Raw genomic sequence first — 18100 nt, 5'->3', positions numbered from 1 at the left:
TGCTGAGTCAATTCACTGTTTTACAGTAACATTGTTAAGTGTCTCATTAAACATAGGTCTGCACCTTACAGACTCACATCATGCTGCAGAGATATTTGCAGTTTACCTTTGAAATAGATTTGGCCTTGTATTAGAATGGAGGGGCACCAGCATAAATAAAATCCTGCACACTCCCAGTCTGTACAGCCCTTGTGATTGAAGGATCAAAAGATTAAATCTTTCATGTCATCCTATGTGGGCTGAGAGGCATTCTGTCTATATGAAGAACTATCATAAGCTAGTTACCTTGCATACACCATACAAGTACAAAAGGAAGAAAGGGCTTTCTGATTATAGAGGAAAATTGTTATTGGGCTACAGACAAAGGATATACTTAATTGTTTTCTTTCTTCTTTGTAGCTGTTCCACTTGCCTCTGAGTTGGCGGTGGAAATTTTAGAAAAAGGAGAAGTGAGATTCTGGTTGCAAGCTGAAAAACTGTCTGGCAATGCAAAGGCCAACTTTGTATTTAATGATAAAGAGATTTTCAATGGAGAGGTAAGCCTTTTCCTTGCTTACATGTGTTTGCAGTTTTACGAGTACCAATGAGTATTAATGTCTGTCTCCAATATACTTCCAACTAGTGTTCCATACTAATGCATTTTCATGAGAAAGAACTTATGTCATTGAAAGTGTTGTTAGAAAGTTTTTGTCCATAGTTCTGAGCTGCAGCTGAATTCTACTGGATGCAGTTTATAAAGTGGAGTTAAATGGCCTCCTGCCACATTTGTGAGTACCACCATGTTCTGTTAACTAGTGGGGACCATAGGAGTTCCTGTAAAAAAGTAGTCCAAGTTTTTGTGGCCTTCAAGGAATCACTTCAGCAGCCCAGATTCATCCCCTCTCCTTCATCTGTGGCCTTAGCATACCTTTGTGCTCATTCCTCACCTCTCTTTCCTGTTTGGAGGAATTTCTTACACCAAGGGAAAATTCCCAACTGGTTGTTTCCAGCAGCAGAACTTGTTACCCCCAGAGACATAAAATGGCCTGCTTTTGTTGCAACACTGACATCAGGTAGAAGGCAGAGATGGAGCATTCTACACAAAACATTAGAAGATATACTATTCCCCAAACAAAGTGTTATTCTAAAAAGCTGCAAATATAACATTTTCCAATGAAGAACACAGTAGTCACCATACAACAGGAACATCATGTGCTCTTATAGCATCAGTAAATAGGTTTCACCTTTAACAAATATCTCATTTATTTATTTAGAGCTAGAGCTAGAGACAGTGGAAATCTGAAAAAAGAAAACAAAATTTCACCCAAGATACCATATAACACTTGACAAATATTTTCTGACTCTTACATCCATTAACTATTGCTTTACTTTCCATTCCTGAAGAAATACAAAATGAAGGTGGACAAGAATACTGGCCTTGTTGAAATGATTATGGATAAACTTGAGGACAAGGATGAAGGGACTTACACTTTCCAACTGCAGGATGGAAAAGCAACCAACCAATCCAGCCTTGTCCTCATTGGAGATGGTAAGCTCATCTATATTGAACAGTAGGCTGGAAAAATTATACCAAGACTACATTAGTTGTCTTCTTCACTTCCCACTGTTTTCAATACCAATAGATGTTTCAGTGGGTTTTCATGTCAGTGTGCTGGCCTGCCTGATACAGGACAGGACGTGTGTGAGCTTAAAATTTTGAAGTGCTATGAGGAAGGGGAATTGTTATAGAAATGTAATATATTGCAGCCTGTTATGGTTGTTTTTTCTGTTAGTGGAATGAAACTTTTCCACATGCAAACCCCATTCAGGCAGCAACAAGTAGCTGCACCTCTTAGAGCTTGAGCAGTTTGCTGACTCTGCTGCTGCTCGTTTGCCTTCCTACGGAGAGTGGAAAGTATCCATGTGATTGGGGATTACGCTTCATCAGACATGACACATTAAACTCCTGTTGACTGCAAGCAGCTGGGAAAGTTGGGCTAGCCATAATCAGCTCCTGACACTTTGAAATGTGCAGTGAAAACCTGACCCTGTGGCAGGGTTCTTATTGTGCTCCAAGGGATAGAGCTGCACCTCACTGTTATGGTGACATTCAGTACCATACAAATGGCAGATGATATTTAACCTTGTTTTTCCTGCTGGTTTTAATTCCTAGTATTCAAGAAGCTACGGGATGAAGCAGAATTCCAGAGAAAAGAGTGGCACAGGAAACAAGGTGATAATACGGATATTTATAAGAATGACGTATGTGTTAGTCTGTTAAGAGTTTGTTTGTATTTATATAGATTAATTTTAAATAGGTGGGTTTTTGTTCAGTTACATGTTTTCTTACCTTCTGGGGTTGAAATAGGAAAAATAAAACCACATTAAAATAGAACAGTGTTTTTGTCAAGAAAAACATGTTTGTCTTTGGTTTTGTATCAGGAATAGCATTGATGTGACCTTGTAAAATATAAATGTAATTTTAAACAGGTCCTCATTTCGTGGATAAACTGGGATGGGAAGTTACTGATGACTGTAACGTGATGTTGAAATGTAAGGTAAGGGGCAAAGAAAACATGGAGTCCAGTGTTCAAAGCACTTTGACCTACCACTACTCATATGGTGAGATGGGAAGGGACTAAAGACATGCCCTTTGCTTGTGCACTCCCAGCTGCATATGAGGTTGTGACAGAGCCTCTGAAGGCTAATCGTGCTGGGCTGACTGCTCATCACATGTAACAAAATACCTTGGAAAACAGCTTGAACATTCTCCTACATGTCTATCAGCCACCCACCCAGGAAAAGGTACCTGAATAGAAATGAGAAGTCTTTGTAAATCACAGAATCACAGATCGGTTTGGGTTGGAAGGGACCTTAAAAATCATCTAGTTCCAACCACCTGGCATGGGCAGGAACACCTCCCATTAGACAAGGTCACTGCAAGCCCCATCCAACCTGGCCTTGAGCACTCATGGGGAGGGGGTGTGGCATCTGCAGCTTCTCAGGGCAACTTTTTCCAGTGTCTCACCACCCTCACAGTAGAATATTTCTTCATAATAGCTAATGTAAATCTACCTTCTTTCATCTTGAAACCATGTCTTCTCTTCCTATTATCCTGGAAATCCAGAAAATCCTGGGACTTTCTGAGTTTCAGCTGGTTTATATGTGTGGAAGTCTCCTGGGCAGGAGTCACTGGTTCCCTGGGATCCTTGAAGCTGTTGGCAGTCCTTTTCTCTTTCTTTTCATCCCTGCTGGTTTCCCTCTTGCATCCCTCATTTTAAAACAGAGGCCTGCAACTGCTCACTACAGCTCAAGCTGTAAAGCTTTCTGTTCTTTTATGAGAGACTTGCACAGGCTAACTCGTGCAATAATAAGTTCCTCTGCTCAAATGAAGAGAGTGATTAGGATGTGGTTTTCATTCCTCTTAGGTGGCTAATATTAAGAAGGAAACACACATTGTATGGTACAAAGATGACAGGGAGATAATGGTAGATGAAGAACATGACTTCAAAGATGGCGTGTGTACTCTGCTGATATCAGAGGTGAGTGACTGTCTTTGTTAGCCCTCAGCTGAAGTTAGTGTTATAAATTCAGATGAAAGATACGATCCAATCTGATATTTCAGCAGAACAATCAAAAAAGGAAGTGGGGTTTAAAAATGGAAAAACTCACATGATATCTGTTTTAGCTAAAGCAAATGTCCAGCTGCTCGTTCAGAGTTTCAGGAAATGATGACAGAAGAGATAATAAGCTTTTCACTTCCTTTGCATGTCAGTTTAACAACAGAATGAGACCACATTTACGTTGCAAATAGCATTTGGTAAGTGCTTGTCACTCAGGCTTTCAGAGGATTCACCAGAGGTGTCTGGCCCATACCCAGCCTTGCTGCAGGCTAGAGGGGGTGACCTGCATTCACTACCTCTTCATCTCTTTGCTCTCCCCTCTTTGGCTGAGGAAGGGAACAAGTGTCAGGGAGCTGCAGGCCAGGACCCCCTAGCCCAGGCCCACCCCACCACCTGAGCCAGGAGCAGGGCACCGGGAGGGGGGGGACATTGGGGCACCCCCAGCCCCTGGCATCGGGCACCTCCCTGGGGACAAGTTGTCAGCTCTGTTCAGGAGTAAAATACAGATTTTCCTTCAGCAACTGTTCCCAAAACTGGTTTTACTGTTACAATATTGCAGTTTTCCAGAAAAGATGCTGGAACTTACGAAGTCATTCTGAAGGACGACAGAGGAAAGGACTCCTGTGAGCTCAAGCTGAAGGACACAGGTCAGAGCTGCTCTCTGGGTGCTGTTACCCACACCAGCCCGGCTGTTCACCTGCAAGTGCCTTCGGGGTAGTACAGGCAACTGCATGTGTCACCTTCTCGTGGCTTGGTTCCACTTGTATGCAAGCTCATCTTGCCACAAAAACCTGAGATTTTTCAGTTCAAATAAGGAGCAAATACAGGTTATTGCATCTGGATTCTGTATAATTTTGGAAGGATACAATGACTAATGCTAAGGAAAATTATAACAGGTTTCTGCAGGGGGACATCAGTAGTGTAAGCCTACATGTACAGAAAAAAATCTAGAATTAAGTGATTTAAAAAAATGTCACATTTTTATTATGTTTTGCCATTCATTTAATTAGAGGCCCTTCCACTTATTGTGATTGCTGTATTTTTAAAATATCACTTATATTTCCAGGTCAGGGAAGAAAAGCCCTATGCATTAGAATGTATATAGATGGGTTAGAATTCCAACAGAATAGTGTAATCTACACACACTTACATAAAAACTCAAACCAAAACCAAAACAGAATCCAAAAACATATAGTTTTGTTCAGCTGCAGCAGTATTCATCAAGGCTGAAGTTAAATAAAGTATGTAAATCATGGAATAACAATCTTTATTTCTGCATTACTTAGATTTCTAATATGCTTTATAAAGTAGGTCCAATCTCTTTTTCAAACTTACTGAGGAGAATATTTCAGAGCCAGTACTTGTCCTGCTATTGACTATGCTTGAGCTGCAGACACAGAGTCTTAGTCTCTGGATTTTATTTCCACAGCTTTTGCAGATCTAATGAATGAAGTATGCAGAAGGATTGGTAAGTGCTTAATTCTCTTTTCGAATGAATGACTCATTGTGACACTCTGAATGGCTGCATGGCTGCATAAAACTATGTGCTCCTCTTTCAGCTTTATCTGCAACAGACCTGAAAATCCAGAGCACAGCTGAGGGTATCAGACTGTACTCCTATGTTACTTATTATGTGGAAGATCTGCGAGTAGGCTGGGTACACAAGTAAGTACACAAAAGCTTCACAAAAGTCAGTGCAATTTTGTTTTTATAGACTTAGAAGGATGTATGAGAGAGAAAAGGGCCAGATTTCTTCTCATGTCTCATGAGCCCTTTTGTATGAGTTAGTTTCAGTGCATTACACCCACGTGAAACCAATATGAGAGTTAGGTGTTGCTGGTGCAGGGCTCTCTTGTCATTTTCCTCGTGAGACAGACAGTCCCATGCCACAAGATGCTGTCAGGGCTGTGCTGCAACAGAGTGCTTCCCACCTCCTAGATGGGAGCTACATCTTTCCCCGAATCCGTTTTAAGGAGTGATGCAAACATAATGTGAGAGACTGACAAGCATGAAAAAAGGCCAGCGCCACAGGTTGAGAGATACCTAGCCTGGAGGTCTGCTTGTCTGCAAGCTGCAATTTACAAGAATTGGGACAAGCAGGCACGTCCTCTTAAAGCATGGTTTCATATTTAGGAGGCAAAACAAGTTTCAGCATGTGCCCAGGGCAGTAAAATCCAGACACCCTCTCCTGTGAGCACTATGAACCTAACCAAGACAGACAGAAGAATGGAGGTTTTAAAAGAGACTTTGAATGCCCAGCTCCCCAAAAAATGAATGGGAGTTGCATATCCAAATCCATGAGACAGCTTTGAATTCCCAACCAGTGCAGACAGCATGCACTGGAAAGCCCAAATAAGTAAACAACTTAGATTTGATGAATAACACAGTTGAATCATTTCAAATCTATTATTACTACTTTTGCTGCTTCACTTCCTGTGGACATGGTAGTACTTAGTCTTTAGGATGGAATCTGAGTTACTATTCTCTCATTAAAAACCCATGGAAATGAGGCACAGAACATGCAGGATGTGCTGTAGCAGTCTGGCTGTAATTAATGACACAGATGCTGTCACAGGAATGAAAGCAGTTTGAGGGTATCCTGTTTCTTGGCGTCCATTTTGACCTGACATCACCAGCAGCCCTAAGTATTTCAAAACTGTAAGTGAAGATGCAGTATTCTGTTTTTTTTCCTTTCTCACACATTTCTTTCTCTCTTTTCTGTATTTAATTTTTAGAGACTAGTTTCATCTTGAAGCACATCAATGTAATCTGGAAAAAATGTTCTTTGTTCCTATAGTGTATCAAAGTTATCATTTTAAAGATAAGAAAAAGAGTAACCCTGGATGAGGCAAAAGATATTTATCAAATAAGCTACTCTTAGCTAGGAAACTGAGAAATTGATAATTTTTGTGTGGAAGAAGATATTCTTACATCAAAGTATGTTTAATTGTAAACACAAAAGAATAGCAGAGCATCAGAAAACATTCCAAGTGGGCAAACACCATTTGTGACAAAAGTTGTTTTTTTTAGTAGGTACAGCCCTGTATAATTTTGTTTTGCCCAAGCAGAAATAAACCTATGCTAAAAAGAGAACTTGAATGCATGAATTACCCTTTACAGAGCTGGACTTTAAATCTGTATGAGTCTTCTATGGCTCAGGTCACAGAATAATATGTAAGCTTTGAGGAGAGCTAGAGTTTGAACAGGGAAAGACTGTGGTGTCAATTCTATCTTACTGGCCCACAGCCTGAGTAAGAATTGGACTTCATGAAATCATAGAATGCCAGGTGGGAAGAAACATCAAGGATCTTCTGGTTCAACCTTTCTAGGTATTACTATAGTTTTTATGACAGGGCTCAGCACCCTGTCAAGCTGAGACTTAGAACTGTCCAGTGTGGCGGACTCTACCACTTCCCTTGGGAGACTATTGCAATGTTGGACTGTCCTCATGGTGAAAAATTTACCTCTTCCGTCCAATTGGAATCTCCCCTGGAGCAACTCGTGCCCATTGCCCCTTGTCTTTTCAATGCTACTCCTTGCAAATAGAGAGTCTCTATTTTCTTTGTAGCCACCCTTTAAGTACTGGAACAAGTTCCAGTAATTTGAAAGCTTAAAAATATGGTGGCCTACCATAGTAGTACCTTGGAAATAATTTATCAACTGCAGATCTACTTGATGACTCATGAGCAAATGCAATTTATTATCCAGCAAAACAAAAGGGTAACATTGTTGTGTATTTTTCAGCGATACCCAGATTAAGTTTACTGACCGGGTGAAGACTGGTGTCACCGGGGAGCAGGTCTGGCTGCAGATCAATGAGCCAACTCCACAGGACAAAGGCAGATATACAATGGAACTCTTTGATGGTAAAACAGGACACAAAAAGACAGTGGATCTTTCTGGACAAGGTAGGCCATTCCCTCTGCCAACAACATTTGCATGTGGGCATTAGCACACAAGGCAGGCACATCTACAGTAGGATCTTGCTGTAGACCTGCTGCTTTTAGGGCTGTATGGTGTGTGCATACCCAACCACCTGGCAGTGTTTGTGGGGACAGTGCAGTTTGTTTTCCCCAACATATGGTCTCGGGTCATAAATTATGAATGGCTTTTTCCTATTCCAAATACCCACTTACAGTCTGCCCAGTTTCTGAGCTATCTTACAAAACCGCTTGTGTGGCTGGCATTGATTGGCAGTTTTAAATATGAGTTGTAGCACTGAATGCCTTCTCTGTCTCTCCTTTCCAAGTAATATTGGGGGGAGGAAGTGAGAGACAAGTTTGTTCTGTTACTTTCCTGCTGTGTTTCTTTGATGGATATAATAGGGCTCCTTATTCTTCTGAGACGTCAAGACCTTTCATCAGCATGATGAAGGACTGTTAGGGGAACAGCTAAAATTATTTGGATTGACTGTTAGAAGCTTTTACTCTAAGAGGCCTCTCAGATCTTAGAGAACAGATTAACTCTTTCTGAACTGCCAAGTTTCCATCCTCTGCTGTTCCCATCACTAAAGCTTCATTTTGAGTCTGCAAGCACTGCATAAGGGCAATAACCTTATAATCATCTCCATGTTGTTTTTTCTTTACTCTGTTCCCACTTCCTGAGAAAAGATATTTCTTCTTCCCTTTCAAAGTGGAGGGGCTGACTTACCACATTATGGTAGCTTAGCCTGAATTTATGAAGGAGACAGCAGCTTGTGTTCTGTTTTTTTCATGGCCATCAAAGCAGATGTGAGAAACACTGAAAAAATATCTCTTGTATTCCATAAATCAGTGGTATCCCAAGTAGGGTGTGTAATATGATCTACTGGGGTGCACGAAGAAAATATGAGAACTTCAGTAGTATATCTATATCACATATAAATAAATAAATATAGACATATTGGCAGTGCATGCTCAAAAATTTTGACCTGTAGGGCTGCATGATCAAAAACGTTTGGGACACCACTGCCATAAGCTATCACATAAGTTGTGTATTGTGAGTTTCTTCCTCTGTTTTGTGAGATAATTTCAGCCTATTACTTTCCTGCTCTTTGCCTTAAAGTCTGCATTTTAGAAGAAAAAACGTGTGTTTTTGCATTCATATGTATATGTAACAGCTGCCATTTACAAGATGGCCTTAATTAGTTGACTCATCCAGCATTTTAGGACTTATACAATATGCATACAGCCATACATTAATACTTCTTTAATTATGTCTACATTTTTAATTCAATTCCACACTATAAATTTAAACTTGTGATAATTTATCTCTTAACCTACCTTTGAAATCAACTTTTCTCTTCCCAAAGCATTTGACGAGGCCTTTGCTGAGTTCCAGAGATTAAAGTAAGTATTATGCCATCTAAACACAGTGATGGCAGCCATAAAATAGTAAGAGTGTTTGTTTGGTTTATGCTGTAGCTAAATATATCCTGTGAAACAAATCCTAGTCCTACAGAAGTCTGTAGGAGTTTTGCATGTGACTTCTTTGGTGTAATTCTTATATAACAGTTAGGTAACGAAGAATAAGCAGTATTGCCAGATGATGGGAGAGATTTGCCGTAACAGATTAAAGGCAATTAAAAAAGATAAGCAATTTTTAAATCACTCTAAGTAAACCTTAACTGAAATTGGACTTTTATTTTGTTCTCTTTTCAATTTTAGGCAAGCTGCGATTGCAGAGAAAAGTAAGTGGCCCTTCTTTGACAATGGTTGTAATAAAGCCTTTACAAAGGTTTCTTCCTCTGCACGAAGGTTGTGTGTTGGGAGAGACAGGGCATGTATACTTGTGTAGGTGCATGTGCTCACCCTAAAATGAATTTGTCCTTACACCAAGGAGAAGCAAGGAGAGTGACACATGTGGACATTGGTCCACACTGCAGCTAATACCACTACAGTTATGAGTTACATTGATTTTTTTCAGTCTAAACTCCTGTTATCTTACTAGTTAGTCTACTCTAAAAATGATCTTTACTAATGAGTTCTCTCATGCATGTTCCCTTCACAAAAGTTTACAAAGATGAAGGAAATTATTTGGCTAGTTTTGAACTATCCAAAATGTCAAATGGCTCTGCATTGCATAGAGATGCAAGAAAACAACAATAGATTTTGTGTTGCTTACAGACCAATCCCTTAATCTTCTGTTACTTTTGCACATGTGTCAAGGCCACCATAGCAACTAAAACAAAAATGTGTAAGAATTACTTAAGGAACAAGTCATTAGAATTCAGCTTGAGTTATTAAGCTCAATATTCTCCCTATTTACAGAAAAATGCATGGGAAAAATTTTAACACATCAAAAAGTTCTCCCACTGCAGATGAATTTCAAATCTGTATAGAAATTAGGGCAGAAGTGGCCTTTAAAAAGTTATTGGAGAAAACTGTGTAGAGTGATCAGAGCTAACTCCTGGCCATACACTCCAAATAGAGAGGGGCTTGGATGTGTACAGAGACCACAAGGAGTCCCAGCTGAGAGCACGAAGGCATCAGTAATAGCCCTGCCCTGAGCATATAATTTCTAACCCTTGACCATTCATAAGGGGGTGGCATGTTAACTGACACAACACAGTCCCATTCCTGGTCTCATAAGGCTGTTATCTCTGTGCTCCAGAGCACATCTTTTACAGAATACATCAGAGGGGAACATTCAGTATAGTCATTTCCTTCCTCTGCCAGGCTCCACCAAGACGTATAATGAACAAAATCCATATTCCAGAATAAGTGCACAAAAGCCTGCATGTGATCAGCTTATTTGTATTTGTGTAAGATTCCCGTGTGACTGTGAGCTTCAAATTAGACCAGATATCAATCTATTTACACCCAGATACTTCAAAAGCACTGAATGTCACTGCTGTCCCTGAGACTGAGGTCTGTATTTAGAATAAAACCTGATCACACTACTTCATTAGGTGACATTCATTTCCTTTTGGAAACACAACGTTTTAAGTTTATGACACTGACAATTTAGAGCAGTAGATCTCAAAAATTCAGAATTTTTTTTGGTGCACTCAGAAGTAACACTGAATTGATGGCGAAATCTGCAGGACACAGCACAGTACTGAAATTCTCTCTAAACATGATTGACACCAGCTATTAACACATCTTTTGCTGTGAATTCAATGTTTTTTAAAGTCCAAATGGTGTTCTAAGAATGTAGAATAAATCTCTCTGACTGCAGATATTAGAGACAAGTAAATATATAAGACATAAATAGGATAAGAAGAAAGAACTAGAGGGGAAACAAAATCTGGGACACAGTTCACCTTGAGACACAAAAGAAAATTACGCTTATTTATTTCCAGATCGTGCTCGGGTACTCGGAGGTTTGCCAGATGTTGTCACCATCCAGGAGGGCAAGGTACAGTAAACTAACTGAAGCTTTACACAACAGCCCAACAGCTTGAATGCCTTTCAATGATTAGAAAATATTGCCTTTTTTTTTTTTTTTTTTTTTAAGATGCCATCTTTAAAACCTGCTACATTATTTATTCATCTCCTGCTTTCTGTACATAATTCAACGCTCTTGCACAGATGGGTTTATGTATTCAGGGCAGTGTCTTTTCTTAAGCATTAGATAAAAGTGAGATGACAATGTGAACTGAGACTAAAATGCCTTATATAATCAGCTCTTTAAAAATTCATGCACAGGTTTCACAATCATATTTTTTTGGTAATAGGGCATCAGGGAAGTTTAATTCCTTTTTTACAAGATAGCTCATGATTCTGTGTCTTTTGCAGTTAACTTCCTTGCAATGTGGCAAGATAATCACACCTGTCATGGCTATCTTTTAAAGAGTGTAAAAGTAGTAGACCATATTAACTCAATCCCCATCCAAACAAAAGGAGCCAGTTTTCTCTGTTTCATGGGACTAAACAAGATGGCAGTCAAAAGAAGTCACTGGTGTTACACTGGGTTATATGATCAGAGTTTAACCAAAAGGTCATTGTAAGGCACTCCCAGAGGAACATGGCTACATCAGTGCTTGAGCACAGAACAGATGACCCAGAAAGTCAGTTCTCAATCTCACAACCTTTTCCCAACACGCTGCTTCTACAAGTTGCTGCTTAATAGTTCTGAGGCCAAGAAGTGCCTGCTCTTCACTTCCCAGTAGTCTGCCACTAGCCAGTTCCTCTTTACAACGTCTGAACAATGAAATAGGGCATGTGAATGGCACTGGAAACCTGTAACATGACAGCTACAGTAAGGCAGCTTTCTGGTATTTCTGGCTTTACCTGGCAGTAGGTCAGCTGGGTTAAAAGGGTGTGATCCTAAGCTGAGCAGAAGTGTTTAGCATCTAAAATCTTGGCCTGAATCACTTAATAACATGAGATACAACATAGCCAGCAGACAGTGGACTGTAGCACTTCTGGGAAAATTAAGAATGTTTGCATTAAAAAATGAGATAACATTTGATTAAACCTTTCATTAAAGGATTTAGCAGTTTGGAAAATGCTGCAGAAATAAGAAGCACTGATAACTGTAGGTAGAAGACACAAAGAAACAGAATGAATTTGCAGATTCTCAGCTAACAGTGCTTCTGCTTGAAGATGAGATTCTCAAACAGCTTCAGCAGGGGATAAAATTGTGTGGTTATTACCAGTTTCAAGCTTTCTGCCAAAAGACAGTTGATATGAATTTGAGTACAAGCTCCCTGAAGTAAAATGTTTAGAGTTTATAAAAAGTGAGTTTGTAAGAAATGAGTTGCAAAATCTTACCCAGACACACATTTTCCTTGATAGCAAGGACATTGGTGATGTTTGAGTAAGTGACTGAAAAACTCCCGGAACTCGAGACAAATATCCTTGACCTTATGTTTCTATCTTCAGTAGATGATTGTTTTGAGAAACGGAGCAGGACAGAGAGTGATCAGGGAAAACAGTGTTTGTTTGGGTGGTGTTGGCTCATCTGTCTATTGTTTGCATATATGCTGGAGAGAGGGGAATGCAGTTCTCTGTTGTGTAATTCATGCAAATTGCACAACCATAAAGGATTCTGAAAAACAGTAAATGAGGCAGCAGAGGGCTGGCAATTGCAAGCTTTGATTCTGAAAGCCAGTGCAGCCATAACTAGAGTTGTATGAACAGATTGATATTCCTAGATTGAACTTCCAAGCATATGCATATCTCAAACTTCAACTTAACACTGAGACTGTGACACTGTTTATTAGCTTCTTATGGTGAGCTGAAGGATATGTGTGAGAATGAATGAACCAGTGTTTACCTAGTGTTAATCAAGCAGTGTTCCAGATGGCCTAAGAGGCTTCCACTGATAGGCAGAAATGCTCTTCAGCAGTGCGATATAATTGGAAAAGGCTAAGTGTCAGCTCTTATTAGGGAGGAATTTGACCTCACAGAGAATACTAGAATAAATATTGTGTACAGCTGGGCAAATTAATCTAGATGGCTGTTTCAGTGAAGGCCTGTAAGTGAGCAAGGGGGTTTAATTTGAAAAAGAGAGGCTTAGGAATCTGATGTAGAAGCAACATGTTGCATCCTTCTGCCCACCAACTCCCCATTCTACCCTTCTGCCAGAAGTAGGTGCCCTCACAGGTAGGCTGAAAGAAGGGAGCACGTTCCCATGATTGAGCTGCTTCAGTTCACTCACTGCATCTTAACCCAAACCTCTCTTGGACAAGGGGCAATGGGTGCAAACTGGAGCATAGGAGGTTCCACATGAATATCAGAAAGAACTTCTTTCCTGTGAGAGTGACAGAGCACTGGAACAGGCTGCCCAGAGAGGTTGTGGAGTCTCCTTCTCTGGAGACATTCAAAACCCTCCTGGACAAGTTCCTGTGTGATGTGCTCTAGGTGACCCTGCTCTGGCAGGAGGGTTGGACTAGATGATCTTTCAAGGTCCCTTCCAAACCCTAGGATTCTGTGATTATGTGTTTCTCATAAAAATGAGTTTGTGCTAATAGCAGGAGGAACAGCAATACTCTACACCCATATTCTCCTACTCAGGATAATCTGCAGTGAAGGGCAGAAAAGGTGAAGGGGGCACAACAGGTCTTGCACCTCCTGCCAAGTGCACATGCCTTAATGCCCCAGGTCCAGACTTGTGGTAACTTCTATATGGAGCTCTGAAATACTGAGATCCAGTTCAAAGAGATGGGTTTTAGTCACCTGAGATTTTACAGAGTTCAGATTTCCTGATAGATTTCATTCACTCACCACAACATCTAGACAGGTTTCCAGTCCTTTCCCTGCCTCCCCAACAGTCATGAAAGCCAGATAGCTACTGAAAAGCTGGGAGGTATCTTGAAGGGGCAAGGAGGACAGGACACACTGTACCAGGATAAGAATTTCAGGTTGCACACAGCATTCTAATCAGGGGTTTCTGTGAGCAATAAAGATAGGTATTAGCTTATGAACACATGAGCAAAGACAATCTCCTGCCTATAAAACAGAATATCTGAAACAGATAGGTGCAGTCTTAGTGGGTGATCACTTCTCCTTGGTGAAGGATCCATAATTATGGAATTACATTCCAGAAAACCAAAGATATCACCATCTATGTACTGAATGATAAGATACATCTCTCCACATTAATAGCTGGAAAATAAATGAGAGTCAGGAAGATAAAGAGGAACACAGATGTCAAAACAGGAATTAGTGATGCAAAGTTAAGCAAAATGTAGCTTCTGTAATGAATTATTTTAGAAATTATTTTTTAGAAGAAAAAAACCACTGCAGCTTGAATCTCTTTGAATTAATGAGTACTGACACCACTTCAAACATCTGAGGTTTGAATACTGCCACTCATAGAGCTGTCTAGACATGGACATCAGCTCATTAGCATCTTGGAGTGGCAGCTGGGGCTACTCAATGGTGATGTCTTGCTTGCTAGAGAACTGGAAGACATTTAAGAAATACCAAGCACCCAAAGGGACCCACAAGGCAATGTCTGGCTGAGGCTGAGGGCATGTTTGTGTTGAGAGTGATAAGGAAGAGGAGCATATGCAAAACCTCTTGTGTTCTTCTTGTGTTTCCAAAAGATGGATTGATACAGCAATCAAAACCACATTCGCATCCAAACTGGTGGCCTATGAGAGAAGGTAGTCAACAGCTCCATGTGGTTACCAGCTGTGGGTGCTGTAGGAAATCAGAGGCCATTTCCACCACCTCTCACTTGGAATTTGCCTTTCCTTCAGTACCAACAATTCTATGTCATTGATAGAGGAAAGACTTGCCCCTCCCTTTTGTTCTCATTTTGGTTGTTAGGGGATGTAGAGTTTTATCTGATTTTTATTATGTTCTCAGAGGTACAAAAATCTTTCATTTGTACAGAGGTACCATTTTTTCTACCTGCTCATTTCAGCAACCTTCTGGGTGTCTCTCTTCTGTCCTGTCTTTTGCCCTCACACTACCAAATAAGAAGCAGAGAGGCGAAAGGAAGGTAGCCTGTTAAATAGATTTCTCACAGTAGCTTTTTTTATCACAACAGCCTATAGGGTCAACAATATGAATGCTATCCAGTTATCTCTGTTTTTGACATGTATTTATCAAGAGATTTCAAAAAAATATGGAAGAGGAACTTGATTCCAGTCAAGTGGAAGGCTGTCCATTCCTTATGACTCAGTCTGTTCCTAACAAACCACTGAAGACCATTTTATCTGCAGTAAAATTCTTCAATTTCCATTTTAAAAAAATGCACTTTGAATAACTTATTAAGTTCAGACCAATGTACTATTTAATACTTAGACACAGATTCCTTCCTAAATGAAGGTCCAGATTAAAGGCCTGTGAACCACTGAAATTTCATATGAATATTTTTCACATTTGACTCTCTATGCAATGTTTATTTTTGCAAATTCTTTTGAGAAGATTCCCATGACATTGTGACTGGAGGAGGGGATCATTTATATGCATTGGTATCAAACATGAATTTCTCAGCTGGCAACAAAAAAAGGAGTCCTGAAATTTGTGTGCATAATAGACTTGCCAGCCTAGAGAAAATATCCAACTGCCAGTATCGTCTCCAGCAACTGACTCACTGATACAGCAATCAAAACCACATTCGCATCCAAACTGGTGGCCTATGAGAGAAGGTAGTCAACAGCTCCATGTGGTTACCAGCTGTGGGTGCTGTAGGAAATCAGAGGCCATTTCCACCACCTCTCACTTGGAATTTGCCTTTCCTTCAGTACCAACAATTCTATGTCATTGATAGAGGAAAGACTTGCCCCTCCCTTTTGTTCTCATTTTGGTTGTTAGGGGATGTAGAGTTTTATCTGATTTTTATTATGTTCTCAGAGGTACAAAAATCTTTCATTTGTACAGAGGTACCATTTTTTCTACCTGCTCATTTCAGCAACCTTCTGGGTGTCTCTCTTCTGTCCTGTCTTTTGCCCTCACACTACCAAATAAGAAGCAGAGAGGCGAAAGGAAGGTAGCCTGTTAAATAGATTTCTCACAGTAGCTTTTTTTATCACAACAGCCTATAGGGTCAACAATATGAATGCTATCCAGTTATCTCTGTTTTTGACATGTATTTATCAAGAGATTTCAAAAAAATATGGAAGAGGAACTTGATTCCAGTCAAGTGGAAGGCTGTCCATTCCTTATGACTCAGTCTGTTCCTAACAAACCACTGAAGACCATTTTATCTGCAGTAAAATTCTTCAATTTCCATTTTAAAAAAATGCACTTTGAATAACTTATTAAGTTCAGACCAATGTACTATTTAATACTTAGACACAGATTCCTTCCTAAATGAAGGTCCAGATTAAAGGCCTGTGAACCACTGAAATTTCATATGAATATTTTTCACATTTGACTCTCTATGCAATGTTTATTTTTGCAAATTCTTTTGAGAAGATTCCCATGACATTGTGACTGGAGGAGGGGATCATTTATATGCATTGGTATCAAACATGAATTTCTCAGCTGGCAACAAAAAAAGGAGTCCTGAAATTTGTATGCATAATAGACTTGCCAGCCTAGAGAAAATATCCAACTGCCAGTATCGTCTCCAGCAACTGACTCACTGATAATGAAGATGCTTCCTTCAGTCTGGTGGGATTGAACTGGGCTCTTACAAACGTTACCAACATCTAAGGGAAATACATGAACACAAAAGAAAGAGTAAAGCCTGTATTCATTTCAGTTAAAAATAGCTTTATAGAAGCGCATGAAACAATTCATGGAAGACCTGTCAGGGCATAATTTAAAAAGATCCTGAATTAAACAAAATATTCCAGGAACACTTTGTTCTTAGTTATTTAAAAAGGCAGGCACACTTTCTATACTTCGGTAGCAATTGTACAGTGAACTTAAAGCAAACAAACCCATTTGATGGCTTCTTAAATTCTCATTTCAGGTCCAACAAACCAATGCAGTTAATATCTACTTTTTAATAAAAAATATGCAAGGGGAAAGTTCTGCGAATGAATATGAGAGTAGAGAAGAAGGTCCATAAAATATTGAGAGGTTTTAATGGAGTTTTTTTAATTAACTGAGTTACTTCTTTTCCTTTTTGATACAGAAGACTGATAAAAATATTGATTGGTGATGATGATACACATCCATTTACTAAAAGCAGTAAGCTAAATAGGGGGTTGGAACATTTGAAAAGTCAGGCATCAAAACACACACCAAATATTTACTGACTGTGTACCTGTAATTCCCTTTGTACTTTTTTCTATAGGCACTTAATCTTTCTTGCACTGTCTGGGGAGATCCCACTCCAGAGGTCTCATGGCTGAAGAATGAAAAATCATTGGTATCAGATGCTAATTGCATCCTGAAATTTGAATCTGGAAAAAATGTCAGCTTCAGCATTTCTAATGTGTCCACGCTCGACTCTGGGAAATACAGCCTTGTGGTGAAGAACAAGTACGGCACAGAGACCAGCGATGTCACTGTAAGTGTGTTCATACCTGAGGAAGAGAGACAGTCTGAGCAAGAGGATAAGAAAGAAGATAAGAAAACAAAAGCGTGAATTGAAGAGTAGGAAACAGAAGCGTGGGGGAGATTTTGGATGACAGGCTGACATAATTGATGTGTGTAAATGGCTTTCTGCTTTAGCAGGCAGCCTTAGATTTTTCCATTCACTTCACTTTTGCTTCTAATACACTTAATTATGCCAGAGAGAACAGGGCCTTTTCTAAATATTGTCTTACTGCTAACTTCAGAGAACCTAGTTGTAGCATCTTCAGCCAGACCAAATGCATGCTGGCTGGAAACACAGGTCTGCCATTTGACCCTCTTCCTAAAGCATTTGACCCAATAACAGAAATGGAAAAGGTGAAGAATTGTTTCAGTGGAGGCAACTGATGAGGTAGATGGAAAAAGAAAAAAATGACTGAGGAGTTTTTGAGCAGCAGTTTAGATTTGTTCCACCTTTGGTAAAGTAGCATAGATGGAATGTGTTAGAGAAGTAAATAATGGAGAAATTAGCGCTGTTTTTTTGTCTACATTAAGGCCCCTTTGTATTGCTGTGTTAATTTAGAGAGGTCTTAATATGGGTGTCCTTTACATCCATAAACATTGTTTAATCTGCCCAATTGGGGTAAAAGA

The 18100-nt window shown here is 39.8% G+C and overlaps 1 protein-coding gene across 1 annotated transcript in view; it reads left to right on the top strand.

Moving 5' to 3' along the window:
- The window catches only part of MYOM1 (myomesin 1), a 71799-nt gene extending 54277 nt beyond the window's left edge, over nucleotides 1-17522 (top strand). Inside the window, exons 25-37 of the mRNA XM_010006927.1 lie at nucleotides 400-536; nucleotides 1384-1528; nucleotides 2153-2212; nucleotides 2470-2537; nucleotides 3408-3521; nucleotides 4162-4249; nucleotides 5032-5070; nucleotides 5162-5267; nucleotides 7347-7510; nucleotides 8893-8929; nucleotides 9248-9270; nucleotides 10885-10940; nucleotides 17229-17522. Coding sequence (XP_010005229.1) covers nucleotides 400-536; nucleotides 1384-1528; nucleotides 2153-2212; nucleotides 2470-2537; nucleotides 3408-3521; nucleotides 4162-4249; nucleotides 5032-5070; nucleotides 5162-5267; nucleotides 7347-7510; nucleotides 8893-8929; nucleotides 9248-9270; nucleotides 10885-10940; nucleotides 17229-17522 — 1331 coding nt within the window. The remainder of the gene's footprint in view (nucleotides 1-399; nucleotides 537-1383; nucleotides 1529-2152; nucleotides 2213-2469; nucleotides 2538-3407; nucleotides 3522-4161; nucleotides 4250-5031; nucleotides 5071-5161; nucleotides 5268-7346; nucleotides 7511-8892; nucleotides 8930-9247; nucleotides 9271-10884; nucleotides 10941-17228) is intronic.
- The last annotated feature ends 578 nt before the right edge of the window (nucleotides 17523-18100 follow it).

The sequence above is a fragment of the Chaetura pelagica genome, unplaced genomic scaffold (assembly GCF_000747805.2).
Source record: "Chaetura pelagica isolate M959 unplaced genomic scaffold, ChaPel_1.0 scaffold109, whole genome shotgun sequence".
NCBI classification, from domain to species: Eukaryota; Metazoa; Chordata; class Aves; order Apodiformes; family Apodidae; genus Chaetura; species Chaetura pelagica.
The sequence above is the reverse complement of the archived record's forward strand: the minus strand, read 5'-3'. Positions and strand labels throughout refer to the sequence as shown.